This window comes from Pollachius pollachius, assembly GCF_949987615.1.
Source record: "Pollachius pollachius genome assembly, chromosome: 7".
NCBI classification, from domain to species: domain Eukaryota; kingdom Metazoa; phylum Chordata; class Actinopteri; order Gadiformes; family Gadidae; genus Pollachius; species Pollachius pollachius.
In genome coordinates this window covers 20,565,044-20,578,216 of record NC_136940.1, presented here as the reverse complement: position 1 = coordinate 20,578,216, position 13,173 = coordinate 20,565,044, and the positions used below count along the sequence as shown (strand labels likewise).

The 13,173-nt window shown below is 45.5% G+C and overlaps 1 protein-coding gene across 1 annotated transcript; it reads right to left on the bottom strand.

Moving 5' to 3' along the window:
* Positions 1-7,169: 7,169 nt before the first annotated feature.
* On the bottom strand, positions 7,170-10,583 carry LOC307078212 (diencephalon/mesencephalon homeobox protein 1-A-like; the record flags this gene model as incomplete). The annotated part of the gene is made up of 4 exons (XM_079739919.1): positions 7,170-7,645; positions 9,127-9,622; positions 10,079-10,257; positions 10,430-10,583. The coding sequence occupies 4 exons, from the start codon at positions 10,581-10,583 to the stop codon at positions 7,170-7,172; spliced, it is 1,305 nt and encodes a 434-aa protein (XP_079596045.1).
* Positions 10,584-13,173: the final 2,590 nt, after the last annotated feature.

Below are 13,173 nucleotides of genomic sequence, written 5' to 3'. Positions count from 1 at the left end.
ACACGCAGGCGCACACACACACACACACACACACGCACACGTGGACACACACACACAAAAACAAATAGTTTCCATTAAAGTCACCAATCCCAGTTCTCCGAACCCATCGATAGAACCATCGAGATATAGCTCAATTTGGTTTTTAATTTGATTCCTCATCGCCGTCTCGTATGCAGCAAAAGGCTTTTCCTTTCGTGTTTAGGTTCGCAAATACGTGGCATTAAAAGAAGATATGTTAAGAACATAAAAACAAACATCCACTTTAATGTTGCATTCAATAAAAAGAGAACCGTTGGCCATCAAAAGTTAGGCACTGATGTGATGCAGCAATACACCCGGACAATTATTGATCTCCCAACACCGGCGCCATCCCAACAGCGGGGTCCTCATCTCTCGAGACGTCTCATTGATAAAAGCGGGCAAACACCTCATTCACAGCAACCTCAGGCTATAAGCACCTTGAAAAGCCATCCGAACACACTCAGGCACCGCGTGTGTTCCCGCAGATAAAACAACTCGCTATGGCCCCAACTAAACGCGGATGATTCTGTCTTAATGTCCCATTTCAGGGGCCAAAGAGTACCATGGGACCCCCGGTGCGGTTGAATTGCAGGTAGTAATGTGTGACCCAGAGGGGGGGCTCCGCCTTCTCCCAGATGGGCAGAGCGACCGGCGGTGACTTTGCGGGGCCAAGAGCCACTTTCAGGCAGCACATCCGTGGCGGAGAGATTGGCAGCTTTTAGGTCTTTGGTCCATTTCTCCTGAGCCATCTCGCCGGCAGGGACGGCATGCTGGGGGAGATCGAGTGAGAGGAGGACGTGGAGGAGCAGGACGAGGAGAAGGAGGAGGAGGAGGACAACAGCTTATCAGAGAGCTGATACAGGTGTACAGGCGGTATCAAACAGCAATGCTTGTCAATGCAGCCTTGACCAGAGAAAAGGCAGGGCTCTCCCAGCTTCCCTTTCTGTGAAAATGTGATGTGTGCAGCACACATGACTGGAGACCCCCCCCCCCATTCTCCCCCCCTCTGAAAAAGTAGGCCCACAAATTTACAGGATTAGCCAGTAGCTCTGTCTGATTTTCGCAGATTCTGTGACTCAACAATTCGGTGATCCACAAGCTATCGGCTTTGAACGGAACCCTATCCCAAGTTCCAGAGGCTTACCTCCACGGACAAGGCGCTCTCTCCCTCTCTCTCTCTTTTTTTGTTCATCCCTCACGGTTCCACTTCCTTTTCTGCTGCATACAGCCGTTCGTCAGACCCTTCCCAGCGCTGCAGTCTTCCCCCCCTTTCACTAAACATCTGCTGGGTTGGAGTTTTCCTTTCTTCCCCCTGAAGCCTCGCTTAGCCCGTGGCCCTTATAGCCAAATTGGTTTACATTGGGGAGATAAATGCACTGCAAATGCGCTTAAACGCGTTGTGAAGAAGAAGAAAAAAAATGCAGACAGTGCGTGTCAGGATTATCACCCAAGTTGGAGAGGGAGGGTGCATGGGGGGTGAGGGTGGGAGGAAGGGGGGGGGGGGGGGGGGGGGGGGGGGGGTGTTGGGTGGGGGGGTGGGAGAAGGGGGAAGCGCGAAGCGCCTCTGGAGCACAAATCTAGGAAGCTCGAGTGAAGCCTGCAGATATAGTCCGTCTCATCCACCTCTCAGGGAGAAAGAGAGACGGATTTAGCATTTGCATGCCCGTCAGTAATTCCTGGAATGATATAACTTGTCGCCAACAATCACAAACTCCGGTGTGCATTGTGAAAGTATTGTTTCGCGTGGGTGAGCAGTGTGTGGAGTGCACACTTGGAAACTGTCAGGGGGAAGTGGTGTGTTGGAGGTGTGTTGCCCATTGAAAAGATGCAGTCGGTGCAGAAGGGGGTTTCTCACAACCATCCATTGAAGACCCCACATACAAGACGATGAATGTGTTCTGCAACATAATCTGGAGACGTGTTTAAAGGAGAACTCCCTTCTTAAAGTAATCTCAAGTAATCTTGTTGTCCAAATTAATTTGCACACACACAAAATAAGTTGAATGCAGATTAAACATTCATCGCCTGTTCCTTAGCTGTGAGAATGACCTCCTGAAGGAAGGGGCAGCACAGTGTAGTGGATGGAGAGCAAAAAGGTGCTGGGTTAGATCCCCTATGTGTGCACACTTAACAGTAGTCATCCTTGAGCAAGATCCCTAATCCATAACTGCTCCTTGAAGAGGAGCAGTTATGGATTAGGGATCTTGCTGATATAAGTGGCTGCTAAAATGATAAAAAAATAATACGATACAGAAATACTGAACCACTGGCTATCTAAGCTTTTTCACCATTTCTCAATCACTGAGTTTGTATGTGAGCTGTAGTAGTCGTAGACCGGTACCGGCCGCTGACACCATATGGGTCTAAGTAAAGCCTTAAGGGGGGCACCTGCTAATCTCCAATGAGTGTTGCCCTCACTGTGCGCTGACATTGCATCGTTTAAACAACCGCGTACTTCCTGTTTCTGAGCCATGAGAACGTGGTTATCGAGCACAAGAAAAGGCTTCAACAATCCATCACCCCCGAAGCTCGCCTCCATGACCCCTCTTGCCCCCTACACTTTCTACCCCCTCCCCCTCAAACCCACTATTCCTACTCCTAACCCCGATTAACCCTAATACCCCCTCCTGCCACCTACTACCCCAACTACCCCACTACCCCCTCCTGCCACCTACTACCCCAGCTACCCAACTACCCCCTCCTGCCACCTACTACCCCAACTACCCCCTCCTGCCACCCACTACCCATTACTACCCCTCCTACCACCTCACTACCCTCCACTACCCCCTGCTACCCCTTCTACCCACTACTACCCCCTTCTACCCCTCCTACCACCTCACTACCCTCCACTACCCCCTGCTACCCCTTCTACCCACTACTACCCCCTTCTACCCCTCCTACCACCTCACTACCCTTCACTACCCCTTACTACCCATTACTACCCCTCCTAACCCCTCCTTTCCCCTACTGCCCCCAACTACCCACTCCTACCCCTCCTACCCTCTACTACCTCTTACTGCCCCTACTACCCCTTCACCTCTTACCCCTCCTACCCTCTACTACCCCCTACTGCCCCATACTACCCCCTCCTACCCCCTACTCCTCCCTAATACCCAAGTGGATCCACCCCCCTCCCCGGGAGACCTCCCAACACAAAGCCCATGGGAGCAAGCCTTGATTCAGAAATCACAGGCCACCATTATATCATTGCCCCCCCCCCCCCCCATCCAAACACCCCAACAACCCACCTCCATCCCCCCTTCCCACTCTCACCCTCTCTATGGCCCCACTGAAGGGTTGGAACCGGGCTGAGAAGGAGGGCTGTCACTGAGGAAACCTTAGCCCATTGATGAGGTGACAGGCGCTGCCAGAATATGATCCTAATCCGGTCTCCAGCATTCTCTTAGCCTCCTGGCATCGCAATTCCTCCACACATTCTCCAAGCTGTCAACTAGCGAAAATCCCTCTTAATAGCGCATTGCCCAGATAGACATCAAAGAGCTCCTGGAAACCTTTAGCAGCTTAGCTGCCATAGACACACGCACACACACACATGCACACACACACATGCACGAACGCACACACACACGCACACACACACACACTCACACACACACACACACACACACACACATGCACGAACACACACATACACACATACATGCACACAACCACATGCACACACACACACACACACACACACACACACATGCTTGCTAATCACCATTGAAAAAATATCTGATCTGGTGTATTGACATGGGTTATCATGATGGCTGTGGTCTAAGCACAAGCATCCATGCAATCCAAAACCCATCCAAAATCCAAACCATAAACCACAAGTTTGTTTTTCCTCCCTCATTGTGATCATTTGGACGGATTGCACTGTACCAATCTCTGTACTTGTGTGATAAAAGGCAGCCAGTAGGACTTCTGTCCCCCGTGAAGACTACGCAGGCATCATGGAGGGTTCGGGGGGCAGGAGAACCAGAGCAGAAGAAGAACAGGTGTCTGAACTTCGGCGGGAGTCCCTCGGTTTTCATTTCATCTCATTCTATTCTCACTTAATCCATCGATATCCCAACCAAAGGTAATCTCCTTATGGCAAAGCGTTTGGTTTCGGTGCAACCCAAACCCTGACGGGGTTGAGTGGGGGAGGGTGGAATGGGGAGGGGATGGTGGTGGAAGTGGGACGGTAGGGTGAACACAGGGTACTTGGGGGGGTGGCAGGGGTGTGTCTTCCAGCTTGACGCTGCTTTAGTCATTCCATTTAGGATTAGTTACTCTGTGAACAAGTGGCAGGCTCCTCGCTCTTTCTCCACTCTCTCTCTCTCTCTCTCTCTCCCCCCTCTTTCCCCTCTCTCTCTTTCTCTTTCTTTCTCTTACACTCTATCTCTGTCTGTTTCTCTATCTATCTCTATCTCTTATTGTCTCTCTCTGTCTTTCTTTCTGTTTCTCGCTCTCTCTTTCTGATTCTCTATCTAGCTCTATCTCTTATTGTCTCTCACCATCTCTTTCTTTCTGTTTCTCGCTCTCTCTTTCTGATTCTCTATCTAGCTCTATCTCTTATTGTCTCTCACCATCTCTCTTTCTTTCTGTTTCTCGCTCTCTCTTTCTGATTCTCTATCTAGCTCTATCTCTTATTGTCTCTCACCATCTCTCTCTCTTTCTGTTTCTCTCTCTCTCTCTTTATGTATCACACTCTCCCCCTATGTGTCTGCATGGGTGAACATGTGTCTTTGTGTTTTGTTTATCATGTATAGGTTATCTTATATCCTGTGTGGACAATCCTTCTAAATGTCATTGGTGACACTTTCCAGTAAGGGTAAATTAATAATCTATTAAGTAACATTAGTTAATGCAGTGACAAGCATTAGCGAACAATTAATTAATAGTAAAACAATAGTCTAGTAAAATTCTACAAATAGTCTTCATTTTTACTAATGGTATAAGTGGTTAACTAAAATAATGGAGTTCATGGTGAGGTATTATTTTAAATATTAATAAACTTAAGTATTAAGCCTTACCCTTACCGTCTTCTTAGGATCGGAGATGGTGGGCTAATTTTCATGACTTTAAGGCAGGATGTCTGTGAGCGTTCAGACACTTCAGACAATGACAAATGGAGCTCTTGACAGAAAGTTGCTCAAACATGACAAACTTAGTTTTTTGTGAAACAAAAGGCATCTGGATATAAAGAAGATGACCCCTGCTATCCATAGAGGTCAAATATTGATGAGTGGAAAGCCAATAAATGCCAGCAGATAGGACTATGATGTATTTGCTGAATTTCCTGGGTAGGCTTTCCACAGAGGGAATTGTGACTTATAGGTTGCAGTACGTTGCAAATGTTGTGCTTCGGTGCACCCAAACATTAGCAGACAACGAAAATGACTCCAGGTTCAGATGCTGTCAAGTTTCAGGGTTCAGAAGTCATTAAGGAAGATCATTACAGTCCAATAACTTCCCTTTTCCTTGATTGGTTGCTGTCTGAATTGCATTGTGGTTGTTAGCAATTTGAAACACCTGAAGCTGGGCATGGCTATTTGGCTTTCTGTCTCTCTACCCCAGCCTTGCTGTCCATAGACCAGCTCCCCCTCTCTCTATTGACTCTGTGTCTCTACCACAGCTGCTGTCTACAGACCAGTTCGCTCTCTATCTTTTTACTCTCTGTGTCTCTACTCCAGCACCAGCTCTCTCTCTCTCTCTCTCTCTCTCTCTCTGTCTCTCTCTCTCTCTATTGACTCTGTGTCTCTACCACAGCCTTGCTGTCTACAGACCAGTTCACTCTATATCTTTTTACTCTCTGTCTCTCTACCGCAGCTCTCTCTCTCTATTGACTCTCTGTTTTTCTTTTCCCTCAGCCATCCTCAGCAGCATGGCTTACATTTGGCCATATGTTATTTTGCTTAGTTTGATAAACTTATTTAATAAATACTGTTTTTAAGACACCATGGCTACCTTTCAGACATACTTGTCTTATCTAAACAAACAATATCTTAAACCATTTACTGGAACCCATATTTCTTCACAGCTTTCCAGAACTTTGGTTCGTGAAATAAGATATAACGTTGGAAAACAGGTTCACCGGTTACCAGCCAAACAGGCTTTTGGACGAATATCTGACCACTTTATTTGAACACTAAATATTTACAAAAAAGATATTTACTTACTTCTCAAGTCATTTTTATTCATTTGAGTTTCAACAGATAAATTACTCACATTTAGGTAAATTAATAATACATGTCTTGAATCTACAGAAGTATATTACATAACATACAAAGCCTGGGCTGTATATTTTGTTTCTGCTTCCACCACAGGCTTAACAAAACGGAACTGACTGAACGGTTATTTCTGGCACTTAAGCAAAAGAAGAGAGGACTGTTGGTCAGTTTTACCTCAAACATTCGCTTCCACATGGCCCTTTTCATCCTGCACGTTAAGATGAGTCCTTTAAATATTTGTTTGTTTCAGCATTATATATTTTACTTATTCCTTTCGAATCCTGACAGAGATAACGACTTCCTTCTGCAATCAGCCCAAGGCTACAACTGAAATATGTACAAAGCGCTCTAGATACTTGCAGGCTATGCCCTGGGTCAGTGGACTGTTTTTGTCTCTATTTCTGATGTGTAAATCAGTGCCAAAAACATATTTGTTGCTATTGATCCCGTGACCTACAGTGGTGCATGCAGAATTCATACTCAACCATTCCTTTAAGAGTACATTTAATGATATATCTGTGGGAGGTGGGGTCTGCTGCTGGGGTAAGGAGTTGGGAGATGGTTGGCTGTTTGTTTGTTTCCTGACTTCTTCGTATGCCATGACTTTTCAGGGGGGCAATACTGGTCTTCGTATATACTTGCATTCAACGTTTAACTAAGGGGAGGGAGTCATACATATGAATGATCCACCGGAGTAACATGAATGGTTAGACTGTTCGATCCATCCATCCATGGGTCGATCCTTCCTCCTCCCCCGTGTTCCTCCTTTCAGTCCGCGGGTTCAGTGTCTCCTTCTTCGCGTCTGTGTGCTCTATTGGGGGCGGAGGCGTGCTCTACGTGATGCGTTGGGGGCCACAGCAGAGGGTCGAAGCGGACGGATGGATGGGTGTAGAGGGGGGATTAAACGTGGAGAAACCCTCCCAGCATTCAGTTGGGCAGCACGTCCAGCCCCAGCGAGGCGGCGTGCTGCTTGGCCCGCAGGCGCAGGTTCTCGATGCTGGTGGTCTTGCTGTTGAGGCTCCCCGGAGGCAAGGGCTGGGGTGGTGGCGGTGGAGGCGGCTGTGGGTGGGAGAGTCCTGGGGGGGCCTGGTGGAGCAAGGGGCTGTTCCACACCTGCTGGGCCTGCGACAGGGACTGGTAGTAGGGCTGGCAGGGCAGCGAGCCCAGCGAGGGCGGCAGGCCTCCTCCGATGTTCATGCCCAGGTAGGGCAGCGAGGAGGGCGGGGCCACCATGTCGAAGGGCGGGTAGTGCACCAGGTTGCTGGTGGCCGCCATGTGCTGGCGGAACTGCTCCTGCAGGCGGAAGAGGCTGAGCGGGGAGGAGGCGTACGAGTTGCCGTGGGTGACCAGGCCTCCGCTCGCGCTGCTGCTGGACTGAAGTCCGGGGGAGCCCAGCGGGGAGTCTGGGGGGGGGGGGGGGGGCGGACAGGAGACCTTTGTTATTATGGGATAGGTAACAACACAGTATCACAACTTTATGGAAAAGGTTATCCATGCCATGACGTCTAAGTCGTAGGTGAGTATCCCCAGAAGGAATCCCCCAAGTGATAGCACTATATTCCACGTATTGAGCGGGGGATGTTAAAGTGTTAAGGACATGAAGAGTTTGCAAATACAATATAGTGTGCACGCTTGAAGAGTTTGCAAATGTATAACTTTTATTAGTGTGTATATTTTATATATATTTGTCTTATTGAGGTTGAGCAGCACTTTTCCATGAGAGACAGTGAAACTGTGATGGAATTTAATTCTTAATAAAATAAGAAAAATACTCTACTTTTTTCAATAGGCTTATCAGGATATCAATACCTATATCGGGATATTTATATTGTTATCGGGATATTAAACGATGACCTATCATGCATAGCATGATATATATCATGATTGAGATGTGAAATGACCTGTATCGCGAAATTTATCATGATATATTGCGGTATCAAGATATTTAAAGACCTATATCCGGATATACAGGTATATCGTTATCGAGATACTAAACGGCCTGTATCGTGATATATTTATTGTTATCGGGATACTAATCGACCTGTATCGTGATATATTTATAGTTATCGGGATATTAACAACCTGTATCATGATATACAGTATATATCATTATCAGGATACTAAGCAACCTGTAGCAGGATAAATATACCGTTATCGGGATACCAAATTACCTGTATCATGATATATATCGTTATCGGGATACTAATCGACCTGTATCGTGATATATTTATAGTTATCGGGATATTAACAACCTGTATCATGATATACAGTATATATCATTATCAGGATACTAAACAACCTGTAGCAGGATAAATATACCGTTATCGGGATACTAAATGACCTGTATCATGATATATATCGTTATCGGGATACTAAATGACCTGTATCATGATATACATCGTTATCGGGATACTAAATGACCTGTATCATGATATATACCGTTATCGGGATACTAAATGACCTGTATCATGATATATATATCGTTATCGGGATACTAAATGACCTGTATCATGATATATACCGTTATCGGGATACTAAATTACCTGTATCATGATATATACCGTTATCGGGATACTAAATTACCTGTATCAAGATATATACCGTTATCGGGATACTAAATGACCTGTATCATGATATATATCGTTATCGGGATACTAAATGACCTGTATCATGATATATATCGTTATCGGGATACTAAATGACCTGTGTCATGATATATATCGTTATCGGGATACTAAATGACCTGTATCATGATATATATATCGTTATCGGGATACTAAATGACCTGTATCATGATATATATCGTTATCGGGATACTAAATGACCTACATTGGGATAGAAGGTGTGGGCCGAATCGCCCCGCCCTATCGGAGAGTAGCCTCACCTGGGGAGGGGCTGAAGCGTTTACAGGACGGCCCGCCGTGGTTCCCCGGCTGTATCCCCTGGACGTCCCGCAGCGTCATCCTCCGATCTCCCTCGATCGGCCCACGCGCCTCCTCCTCCTCCACCTCCTCCTCCCGGTCCTCCGCCGCGGAGTCGCAGTCGGAGGGCTCCGGGGAGGTGACGTCGACCTCCACGCTGGCCTCCTCCGCCTGGGTCTGCATGGCCCCCAGCCGGCCCGCCTCAGAGGGGGAGCAGAGGGAGGAGGAGGAGGTGGTGGAGGAGGGAGAGGAGGAGGAGTGCGGAGGTGGGGAATGGGTGGTGGTGGTGGTGGTGGTGGTGGTGGTGTTGGTGTTGTCGGTGGTGCTGCCGGCGGCGGGGTCGGCTTTGTGCTCCTCCTCGCTGGGATCCGAGGTCTCCTCCTTCTGTTTCTGGAGCTGCTCCTTCTGCAGGCTGCGCTGCTTCTTGCGGAACTTGGCGCGGCGGTTTTTGAACCACACCTGGTGGAGGGAGACGCAGGAGAACACGGCGGTCAGACCACGGCCGACAGGGTCCACGTCAAGCTACATGCAGGGGGATCATTATGCGTATCCATAGGAGAAAGAAACTCAGGCTAACGGTCAACATTATCTTACATTGGTATAAATTTAGTAGCCCATGTATTCAAACAATCCCTAGTGACACTCCCTAGGTTACCCATGACGGTTTGTTTTTTCGTGTATTGTAACATTTTGAGTCATTTCATGTCCCTTGTTTGCCAATTAATTGTTATTCTCTGTTTAAATATGCAAAAGGTTGATATTCATTATGTTGCCTTCTATGATCAAGTTGATACCATGACATTAATATGGCATTATTTAAGGCCCTGTAAGAAAGCTCATTTTTTACACATTTTGCTGTGCCAGGTTTAACTTCAGCCGTAGCCTATACACGGCAGCCTGATGCGATGCCCTCACCTGTACACGAGCCTCGGGCAGGTTGGTGCACATGGCGAGGCGTTCCCGCATCACCACGTCGGGGTAGTGGGTCTTCTGGAAGGTCTTCTCCAGGGCCTCGAGCTGCTGGGCGGTGAACGCAGTGCGACTGCGCCGTTGCTTGCGGTGCTGGGAGCCATATCGGGCCTCGAGGATAATGTCTTGAAATGTGCAACCGTTGAGAAAAAACCAACAGGACCACTTTAATTGAATTATGGACATAGGAATACCACGCGCACCGGTGCACAGAACAGTTGATCATCAGTGTTTCATTATGTTTATTCGGCATTTGAGAAGTGTATATTGAGATGACTATGATTAACTATGTCTTACCAGCTAGTCTCTCGGCGAGAGTTAGTGCGTGCACCGACGGCCTGTAGTCGGGTGCTTGCTGGGCCTGTTGCGCCGCCTGCTGGTGTAGATTGTACATTGCACTCAGCGAGTTCATGGCGTGGAGGGAGTACCCGTTTACTCCGTAGTGCTGCATGGCTGGAGCACTATCTGAAGGGGAGAGGAGAGTGTTATTCATTACAGCAAGTTTTTTCAAAACGACCACCAAATACGCACTTGCAAATGTGTTAAGTTGTCCCAGGAAAAGGCTTGCCCCGTTAAATTAAAATGTATTTTAATTTCTGAATACTTACATGATTAACCTATTATTATTAATGGACAAAAATTAAATTGTTGATCCATTATTATTAGGCTATAATAATAATAATAATAATAATAATAATAATAATAATAATTATTATTATTATTATTATATTGCTTTATTATTAATGCTAATAATACTCATACACTCAAGTAGTAGTAGGCGTCGTACATGCTACGGTTTTACTATTAATATAGCTGAAGGCCCTCGTGTGTCATGTTATACTATTCACAATTAAATGAAATGCCGTTTCAAATAGTATTGTTTTTACATTTGGTCCAAAAATATAAAGAGTTTTATAAAAAGAAAATTGACATACAACATAAAGCACTCTCTTTGCGTAGGCCTACTTCTCTTATCATCTTTAAACGTAGGCTAATTGAACACCAGTAGTAGGCTATTATCATTTACACAATATCAATAATATGAATGAGGTACATAATAATATACATATAAATAATATAGAATAACAATAATAATATTTATTATCATTATAATAATAATATTTTTTAATTACAAACTTGTTCGATTTATTTTGTTTGATGTTTAGCATTTTTTTTTATTATTTGGAGTTGGGTTTATTATAATATGAAACGTGCAAGAATCCTAATATTTTTAAGTAAAGGGGTATCAACACCACGGTAGTTCTATTTGTAATGAAGTACAAATGCATGAGCGATAAGGTCGTGAAATCATTCATGCCTTGCCCTAGCAGTCGTTCAGGAACAATATTGCTTCTCTAGGCAATATCAGCCGTGACAGAGGTTAAAAAACATTCGCTTTGCCCCCGGAGAATTTGATATGAATAGGGGGCCGTTTATATCAATCTGCGTGGAGTCCCGGGCCGGTCCGAGGCGCCTGCGGGCTCACCAGGCGGAGTTGGAGAAGTATGGGGTCAAATATGCATAGGGATCCCCAGTTGGCTTCCTGTCTAATGTCGGTGGAATAGATCGCCGTTATACCATTTATCAACGATGCTGCCTGGTGAATGTTGCTCATGCGAGGAGGCTAAACGCAGTTCATATTTTGATGTTTAACGCGTACACTTTACGTTTGATATCGTGTTGTTGTTGTTTAAATGACGCCAACGCAGTGTTGATTGATTGCGTGTAATTGTGTTTAGCCTGGATTGTGTTTAGCCTTCAACCCAATGGACCCATACGTTATAAACATTACATTAGACCATCATAGGGGGCCTATTATGGGTGTCAAAAACAACATGCAATACGAAAAGTAAACCCAAAGTGAGGACTTGAGCCTGCCGTAATTAGGCTATGCATTTAAAATATAAAAATAGAAGAGAAAAAATTGAGAAAATAAATAGGCCTAAGGATAAACTGTAGCAATGTTGCGATAAGCAGATCAAATCAATATTTAAAAAAACAAAACCACAACAACGCAATGTCAAATCAATTCAACTTTCCAAGTGTGTATCCGAAGGAGTCCTTACCTCTTAAATCCCGGCTAGAAGATACAGGACCTAGGGGTGTGCGGTGATATCCACAATATTGAATGTGAACCTTTAGTTTGAAAATGTTGCTTTAAGTCTTCCGTGACGCAGGGCTCCTTCTAGTTATTCAGTCTTGTTCTTAAAGTCCACGGGACGCCGTAGTCCGCTGGTCTGCTCTGCTCCGCGTGTCCGCTCCTCTGCGCTGTTCTCTCCGAATGAGCGGGGACGCGCAGCTGCCATCTATAGCGGTCGTGCACGAGGCAGGACTTTAAAGCGCTCTTGGTGAGGTCATGCATCATTTCAAATGCCCCCTTTTCTGTGCCAATCAAATGCTTTTCTTCCACCACCCGCCTCCCACAGTTTATCCTAATACCCTGAATAGATCATATTGGATGGCAGAACAACTCCTCCGGGTTAATTAGCCCACGGCAATGTTAGTGTGCATGTTTCACCTTATCTGTTCTTGATAATAGAAGAAAAAAATACAAATACCCATTTTACAATGGGCATTTTTTTGGGTTTGACAATGCTTAAAGGGATGGTTCATGTTGACTAAAGTAAAAAATAGGATTAGTAATTAGAGGTCAATTGGTTTAAGGCGTATTTGGATATCTAAATGTTTAATAATTTCGCATGGTTTATATGCTTGCTATTGATTGAAAACAATTTTCCACAGAGGTGCTATTCATTCAGCACGCACAATGGCTAGAAAACAGGCTATAGGCTTACGAACCTAACACTCATTGTTTGTGTGTGTGTGTGTGTGTGTGTGTGTGTGTGTGTGTGTGTTTGTGTGTGTGCGCGCGCGCGTGTGTGTGTATGCGCGCACGTATGTATATGTCAAATAGAAATAACAAATCATCGAATACAAATAATTTCCGAAAAATCTTTAAAACTGCCAAATGACGTCTTTGAAAATTATTTTCTAACGAAAATAGCCAAATACTGTTATTTAGGTCGGTTTTTTTTGACAAA